The sequence below is a fragment of the Mus pahari genome, chromosome 9, assembly GCF_900095145.1.
Source record: "Mus pahari chromosome 9, PAHARI_EIJ_v1.1, whole genome shotgun sequence".
NCBI lineage: Eukaryota > Metazoa > Chordata > Mammalia > Rodentia > Muridae > Mus > Mus pahari.
The window spans coordinates 7,549,376-7,558,670 of NC_034598.1; the positions used below are offsets into that span (position 1 = coordinate 7,549,376).

Genomic DNA, 9,295 nt, shown 5'->3' on the forward strand with positions numbered 1-9,295 from the left:
TGTGTGTGTGTGTGTGTGTGTGTGTGTGTGTGTGTGTGTGTGTCCATCTTTTTATTTGTCTTTTGGGCATGGTGACTTTCCTTTTGAGCAGGTTTGGTGATGTACTGTTTCTCTCTCAAACATCTGATGACCCAGGCCAGCTCTGAGCTAAGTAGCTTGGTGGAGTTCTTCCCCATATTTCTGCTCCAACACTGTAAGCCTTCAGCTTTGCCTTTTTTACTGTAGTACTTTGAATTATGGCTTCTGAAGAAAAGACAGAAGAACATCCATTTGCAGACATCTTTAATGAAGATGAAACTGACAGGAACTGTTTGCTGTCCAAACCGGCTTGCTTTATTATATTTGGAAAACCTGTAAGTTATCTCTCCTAACATTTGATTTTTTTTATTTTAAAAATCTCAATCTTATGTGAGCATGCAAGAATGGAATCCACAAAATGTGTGTGCGTATTGTTTTAGTGTCTGATAGATTTTCACAATATTACTTTAACTATGATATAATACTGGTTTTGAGGTCAGAACTATCTCTCTCCTTATGCTGTATTGACGTTTGTGTTAATATTTTACGGGAATAACATATCAGAACTCTGTACCATTTGATTGTTGCTGGTGTGAGATCTTAGGCTATTTCAGATTTTATTTAGATGTAAGGTTTACTTAGAAACTTGTCATGAGACTCTCTGGATATCTACGCAGGGACGTTTTACCGCTGGAAGGTGCTGGGGGCGGTGAGCATGTAGTGTACTAGAGAAGCAACTGTCATCATCTTCACACAACAGGAAGAAACCAGAAGGAGCTGTCGTAAGATTGCTGGCTTCTAGGCAGCTTAGAAAGGACCCCCATATGAGTCTGGTCTTTAGCCACAGAGTTACTCGATAGTTAGAGGACAGGGCTGTTCAGTTAGGGAAACTTCCAGAACAGCAGCTGCTAAAAGAGATCCCATCTTTAGCTTAATTTCTGATAGGAACCATAGGACAGGTCCCAAGAAATACTTCCAACAATTTTCATTATGTTTCTAAAAACGTTACCACTGATGTCATCCAGATGCAAATATTAGCTCATGGGAACAGCTTTTCAGCTTCGAAATGCGGTGCTCTTCAAAGGCCCCAGTTACAAGATTTTACCTGCCCTTCACCTCTGCTGAATGAGCTGAAGCTGCTTAGGAGGCTGAGGCAGGAGCGTCACAGCCTTAAAACCTGCTCTGGCTGCTGAGTAAGTTCAAGGCCAACCTGGAAGGCTTACTGAGTCTGCATCTCAGAATAAGGACTAAATGCAGCCCCCATGATACTGCTCAATGGAAGGTTCTCACATACATAGGCTCAATATGTCAAACCCCAGTATTGCAAAAAGAAGAGGAAAGAAAGAAAATTATTAAATGGAAGTCACCAAACTTTCTTCTAGAAAGAAAATAGACAAAATCTCAATACATTTTATAATGCTTAATAATTAAGACTATAAATTCTTACAATATCTTGATGGCAGAGTTTCCTAATTTCCTTAAATGATAACATACTTTAAAAGTTCAGGATATGTAGAATATATAAGAATTAATGGAGATGAAGTTCTAAATATATAGGGCTCCCTTCATTTTGTAGGTAAATATTTATGTAATAATAACCATTAATAGAATTCCTTAAGTTGGTGCTTCTGCTTAACCAAGAAATGAACATTTTGTTGTATTTTAAATAGCATTTCTCTTTTAAAGGGGGCTGGGAAGACAACTTTAGCCCGTAACATAGCACAGGCATGGAAATGTATTCGTGTTGAAGGTAAATTTGATTTTTTTCTCAATATTTTAGTATTAATAATTTCAAAGGTTCATATAAAGTAGAACTGCATGATAAATGCCCATCTAGGATTCCATAATTCATATTTTGTCATGATTCCTTCTTCACTCATCTGCCCACCTGATGAATACTAACTTTCTAATAGCATCAACCCAGCCATGTTTATTAAATATGTTTGCCTCTGCCTTTCCTCTAAACTTCTATTTTCATCAGAATTGTTTATGTGTGTGAGAGCATCTTCTTAAAGGATGAGAGTGTGTGTGTGTGAGAGAGAGAGAGACCATCTTCTTAAAGGATGAGAGAAGAAAGCTGAAGCTTTCTTCAGAGCATTTCCCAGGACTTTATTACTTTTATTTAAAAGGTGTGTTTTCAACTTATAGATTTCCTTACATTTTCTGCAACATGTATAAGACAGCAGATTGATATGAGTGTGTGCATGCATACACAGACACACACATACCACACACACAGACACACCGACTCACAAACATACCATACATACAGACACACACACACCACACACACCACACACACAGACATATACACATCACACAGACAGACAGACAGACAGACAGACACACACACACACACACACACACACACATGTCCTTCTAATCAGAAGCTATTTATTTCCTAATAGAAAAGTAAGAAAAAATAAATAGGAAACTTGTCCAGAAGGCAATGAGGAGATGACTCAGTCAGTAGAGTGCTTATCACACAAGTACATAAGCGTGGGGACCTGAGTTCCACCCCCAGCATCCATGCACACAAGCCATGTATAGTGGCACATGCTTATGATCCTGTGCTGGGTAAGCAGAGGCAAGAGGATTCCTAGAGCTCACTGGCCAGCTGGCCTCACCTGATTGGCTAGAGAGCCCCAGGCCCTGCCTACAAGGTGGATAGATTCTGAGGAACGAGACCTGAGATGGATCTGTAGCTCCACATTCCATGTGCTCGCATATACACATGTGTACATACATATACATACATACATACATACATACATACATACATACATACATAGATGATACATGCATATACACATACACACAGGTATACACACAGGTTATACACATAGCACACATATATGTACACACACAACACTCATAAAAGTAGAACCAAATCTAAACAATATAAGAAAAGAAAAAAAAATAACCACCTATCATTAAAAATAATTGACACTGATTTGTATTTGCCTAACAAGTTGGTGAACCTCTAACCTCACTGAAATAACCGTAGTCATTATTGGCAAGGATGTTATGAAACAGGCATTCTGCATTCCATCGGTGTAAATGAGATACCACAGGTTTTGTATGTGTGTGGGGAACAGTCTGGTAACTCGGAGCACACTCACCTAGAATTCCGAAATGTTCCCCTTTTTAAGGAAAGATTTTATTTCTCTTTTATGTGTTTATTTTTCTTTTTTGTGTGTTTCACCTGATGGAAGAGAGCCCAGTGGGATGGCGGGAGCCTGACCCCATTCTTTAAGACTTCCCAAACAAAAACTGTTTAATTTAAAACAAAACAGAAAACTGTAGAGAGGTGGCCCATAGAGATCTAGAGGAAAGGCAGAGCTAAACACATTTAATAAACATGGCTGGGTTGATGCTATTAGAAAGTTAGTATTCATCAGGTGGACAGATGAGTGAAGAAGAAAACATGACAAAAGTGTGTGCACCACGTGTGTGCCCATGCCTGAGGAGGCCAGAAGAGGGTTAGGGTCCTCTGGGACTGGAGTTACAGAGGGCTCTGAGCTACCATGTGGGTCCTCTACAAGAGAAGCCACCTCTCCAGCTTTTTTTTTTTTTTTCCATCCATATATATGTCTGCCTGCCAGAAGTGGAATCAAATCAAACAGGTGGTTGTGAGCCACTGTGGGGTTGCTGGGAGTTGAACTCAGGACCACTGAGCCATCTCTCCAGCCTGGCGGGGCTCTTCCTTTGACTAGGACATAAAAGGATCTAGGCTGATAATGCTGCTGTATACTTTGTGTGATGTAAGACAATTTATAACTGTCACCACCACCACCTTTCATCCTCCGTCTACTGCTTCCCACAGAACACACATCCAAGGCACAACGGGGCTTAGGGAGTAACTCCACTAAGGTTGCCAAGTTGGTGGAGTGGCCAACGCAAGCTCTCTGCAGAACAGTCCATTGCCTGCTTTGTCCAACCTTAAACAAAGTAACATGCATAAATATGCTTTGTAAATTCTTAGGTGACACCCCCACATTAATCTGCTACCAGTTACCAAACATTCAGAAAATGTTTCTTACTTTAGCAATCCAAATATCGGCTTGCACTCATATCTCGAACTCTTGTTTTAGCTTTATCAGTTTTGGAAGAGTGCCTTGCTGCTGAGAATGAGACCGGAGCAATGGTGAGCAAATCTACATTTTAAAGGTACTATGATAACCCCAAAATTGTGAATCCCGGATAGATAGTTACAGTAACACATAACATCTCTGCTTGTTCTAGCTGCAGTCACTGCTGGTGAGCGGTCACAGTGTCCCAGACGAGCTGGTCACAAAGCTGATCTTAGAGAAGATCAAGTCTCCAGAAGTTGCTCACTTTGGTAGGTGCACACGTGTGACTTCCTCTGCCCACGGCCCCTACTGAGCTGAGCATACCAGATAGATCCAACAGCAGTCTTTTGGTTATACTTCACTAATGTCCACAGTGACTTTTTAAAAGATACCCAGTATTGTTTAGCGCTCTGCTACACGAGGAGTCACAGCATCAAAAAGATGCCATGGCCTTCTTGCCACGCCTCTAGTTTCTGCCCGCTGCTCTCCTCTCACCCTGGGTGGTAGGCAGTCGGTTTCTGTGAGCTGCAACAGCTTCCCTCTGAAGCTACACATTGCCAGAGATACTCCTGATCACCCAGCCCACTCTCTATGACACGCCCAAGATGTCTCTCCCTGCACATTCTGAGCAAGGGCCTTGCTTTCTCTAATTCTTCAGACAAGGCAACAGAAGCCAGGGCAACACTCTGAGATATTTGCAAAAAACGGGGAAGAAGTATTAACATTCCCTTGTGAGAAAGACATTGCCTGAAATAGATTTGTTGAAGGAAGGAGGGAAGGAAGGAAGATTCCCAAAAAGAGTTAAGGGAAAACCGTAATGTTAAGGCTGTTAAGAGGGTTGCAGAAGTAGTTGGCTGGTAGAAAACTTGCCTAGCTAAATCAAAGCCCTGGTTTCAGTTCTCAGGACTAAAATCTAAAAGGCTACATCAGCATATAGAGATTAAAAATAAAATATTGTACAGTAAAATTTAAAAAAAAAAAAAACTGTATCAAAGCAAATCGGGAATATAGCACCAGATAGTATCATTTTCCTTGAAGTAATTATCTCACTGTATACACTTCTTATAAAAGTTTTTTGCTAAATTCTAAAGGTTGAAACATAGTTTGCAATTGTCCCTTAAAGAGGGAGGGGGATAAAAGTAGCTGAGGAATATATTGAAGTCTATGGTGGTTTGAACAGGTATGGCCCCCAGAGACTCCTGCATGGCCCATAGGAAGTGGCACTATCAGGAGGGGTGGCCTTGTTGGAGGAAGTGTGTCACTGTGGGGGCGGGCTTTGAGATTCCTATGCTCAAGCTAGGCTTAGTGTGGCACAAAGTCTCCTGCTGCTGGCTGTGAATCAAGATATAGAACTCTAGGCTCCTACAGCACCATGTTTGCCTGGATGCTGCTATGTCACCCACCATGAGGATAACATAGTAAACGTCTGAACTCTAAGCCAGCTCCAATAAAATGTTTTCCCATATAAGAGTTACCATGGTCATGGTGTCTCTTCACAGCAGTAAAACCCTAAGACAAAGGCCTTTAATTTCTAGCTGAGGAATTGAGACTTGTTTCATTAAAAAGAGAAATGTTTATTGGGCAATCAAGTGACATAATTTTAAAATGTATTAAGGAAATCAATATGACAGCAATACCCAAGACACATTTAATGAGAAGACTAAGGCTTCTAAGTAGAATGCAAGCCAATAGAGGTTCTAAGGCCAAATCTTACTGTGTTCCAATGGTTACACTATACAGAGGGTACCTGGGTATTTCATCACTCTCTATAATTTGCATAGATATCATGTGCATCTGTCCTCCTATGCTATTTGGTACTAATTTAAGGATCGAAATAATAGGTCACATAAAAGGTTATAGGACTATTTCTAAACTGAGTTGAAAAAAATATTAGCATACAGTTTCTTTCCATAACTGTCTCATCTAAAATAAACTTAGATTTTTAAAGAATTTAGAGCATGTATTATTATGGTAGGGAGGAGCACACATAGGCTATGGTATACATGGGAGGTCAGAGGAAAACTGGCGGGAGTTGGTCCTCTCCCTTTAGTCATGAGTCCTGGGGAATTGAACTCAGGTCATTGGTCTTGTGACAAATACCCTTGCCTGCTGAGCCATCTTCCCTGGCTCAGAATTTTTAAAGGTGTTTCCTCTTAGCTTGATGATTTTTTAAAATACTTTATATAGTAATAACTATTAACTAATTAACTTAAAATTTGTGACATAATTTTGCAAATCATACTTACTCATTAGTAGTTATACAGTATTTTATAAAGTATTTTATAAAATAACTATAATAAAGTTGTGCCCTCTCATAATGATAATATTACAAATTGTTAACTTATATTTTACAGGCTACATCATCACTGAAATGCCATCACTTGCACAAGATAACATGACCTCTTTGAAGCAAATAGAATTTGTTAAAAATTTAGAATTACAACCCGATATCATAATCAATATTAAGGTAAGGATATTAATTGCTTCCTGGGACAGCAAGTCTTTGTTTTTCAGAGAATTTAAGTTCAAGGAATACTTTCAGGCTTAAAAAATTATATTTCTTTTATTTTTAATAGTGTTTCTGTAGAGGGGCTTATACATGTGAGTGCAGACACTTAGATGCTGGGGTTCAAGAGTCGCCTCACAAACCACAGAAACACCAATCTCAGTCAGACAGGGTAGTTTACTAAGCATCCACACCAGGACTGGTCAACCAGGGTCATGACCCAGACTTAGGAACTGAACCATAATGACCAGTTAAGAGCTCACAGGGTTTTTAGTCCCCAAATCCACAAACATCTGTGTAGCCACCTGCAGCAACAGGTGACTGGATTTCTGAAAGTAAAGATGGGGTTTTGGATGAGAAAGGCTGAAAGAAAAATAACGAGCCAAGACAAAGTTTTCTGATCAAGGCCAATGTCTACTCAAGAGTCTGAGTTTATAAAGGAGGGGAACCCATCCCCCACCAAGCCAGGATCTCATTGCTTTGTCAGGATAGTGTCAGGAGAACAGGTTCAGCCTCTCAGCATGTAGTGCTGTCTTGGGAGGAAAGTCACAGATGTGGCAGAACAATAGACTTTACCTAGGTCAGAAACTCCACCCTAGGTGGGCTAGATGCCTGTGGCAAGTGAGGTCTGAGCCAGCCTGCTCAAGGCCAGGGAAAGGGCACAGTTCCTCCCTTTTTATTTATTAAAAATTAGCTGGACTGGGGCATAAAATATACTTATGCTTTATGGTCCTGCCTGGGAATTATGGTGGCTGGCAACAGCACCTGTCTTAGGACCTAATCTAACTGGACTTTTTCTGACCCATCTTGGAGAACACATATAGCTTGTTTGTGTTTATTTACACAAACACGGCATTTTAGTGTTTATTATGAACAAACACAGCCTATTGGCACATGCCTCTGTCTTAGGTTGAAATAAGCCATAGACCCAGTGGACCATCCTTGACTGCCGGCCCTCATTGCACACCTTTTTCCCAATCAGACCAAAGCCACAATATGTACTCAATGCATTTCTTCATAGGGATGAATCACTGCCATCTGCTCTTTGCTGAAGGTGAGCCTATATGGAGGTAACCAACCTGCTTGAAAAACAAAGTCAAAGTTGAAAGCAACAGGATTAAGGTTGTCTGTGGAGATATCCCAGGCATTCAATCGGTTGCAAATTAGCAATGATCAGGCCCAAGTCTCACCTTCTGAAGTGAGGGAGGTGGCTTTGAGAATCAACAGAAAAACTGTTACTTCTCATGTAAATAGTGGAGGCTATGCTCCAAGTTAACACTGCTGGCTAATAAAGATTTTTAGCTATCTTCATGATTGGAATCTCCAATAATGGATTTTATTCTAGACCAGTCCATGATTGAGTCAGAATAACTGATCAACATTAAAGGAAAGAGAAGAGTCATTATAATTCCTCCTCTTGATTAACTTTTCTAAAAACAGTTTCCACAGTCTCTATTTTCTCTGTCCCACAAGGTTTAAAAGCTTGAAGCAAGGCAACTTAGTTTGTCTAGTCTGGGACATAGGCAAACAAAGGTAGGTCAAGAACATCTACCCAATACAGCTTTCCTGTCACCATTGTCAGGGCACTCAGCAAGCTCACAGGTCAGCATTATCCTTTTGTGTCAACATGTCACACCAATCACTCTGGCAGCTAGCACGCTCCTGCAGCATTCTGTGGAAAAAACACAAACATGCCCTCTTCCCCATATTTAATACCTGATCAGGATCATGCCATATGCCAATACGTGGATCCTTCCATCTCACCTAGACATGAGTGTGCCTAGTTGTAGGATACTGTAAGGCACTCAGCAAGGAGTTTTTAAATTTTAAAAGTAAAAAGCGTGATTTAAATAATGTGCACGGGGATATAATTACCCCCTTTTTTGTTTTTTAACAAGATATAGTTTTAAAGTTCCACAATACCTTGTCCTTGTGAATTATTTTTAAAATCCCAGTAATGTGGGTAACATTAATTGTTGACAAAACATCTCAAATGCTTGACTGTAATAGCCAGTTCAAATATCTGTTTTAATTTGATTTGGAACACCAAGCTTAAAAAAAAAAAATTAACATATGCAATGACTAATTACATTTGTAGTTGCTTTTCCTGTTAAGCAGTTGCAACTAAAAAGCCTGAAAAGGTAGCAATAGTCACATGTGCATATTTTATTTTGCTAAAATCAGAAATATGAGTATCCATTTGCAATAACTGATTAAGTATAAGTCCTTGAGAATTAACACCATTATTTGAAACAGGTAGAAACTGAGGATATTGAGAACAAATCTTTACAATTTGACATGCACATTCTCTAAAAATACCAAGTTATTATCTCACACCATTACGATTTTGATGATGTAAAGAATGAGATTATATGGCCAATTGTTCTTGTGTAAGACCTATATCTGCCTGGGATATAAATCTAGGGCGGCATTGCCTTAAGAGGTCTTGTCCAGGCAATCTAGGATGAGTTCTTAAATACCCAAAGTCCAAAGACTTTAAAGGTAAAGGAACAGTATTTTTTTTTTTTTTTAAAAGACTTTATTTATTTAAGTACACTGTAGCTGTCTTCAGACACTCCAGAAAGGGAGTCAGATCTTGTTACGGATGGTTATCAGCCACCATGTGGTTGCTGGGATTTGAACTCCGGACCTTCGGAAGAGCAGTCGGGTGCTCTTACCCACTGAGCCATCTCACCAG

The 9,295-nt window shown here is 39.9% G+C and overlaps 1 protein-coding gene across 1 annotated transcript in view; it reads left to right on the top strand.

The window, feature by feature from the left end:
- Ak9 (adenylate kinase 9) overlaps nt 1–9,295 on the top strand; it is a 128,348-nt gene that overhangs the window by 5,708 nt on the left and 113,345 nt on the right. The window contains exons 2-6 of the mRNA XM_029542577.1: nt 226–353; nt 1,705–1,768; nt 4,113–4,165; nt 4,264–4,360; nt 6,446–6,558. Coding sequence (XP_029398437.1) covers nt 237–353; nt 1,705–1,768; nt 4,113–4,165; nt 4,264–4,360; nt 6,446–6,558 — 444 coding nt within the window. The 5' untranslated portion in view covers nt 226–236. The remainder of the gene's footprint in view (nt 1–225; nt 354–1,704; nt 1,769–4,112; nt 4,166–4,263; nt 4,361–6,445; nt 6,559–9,295) is intronic.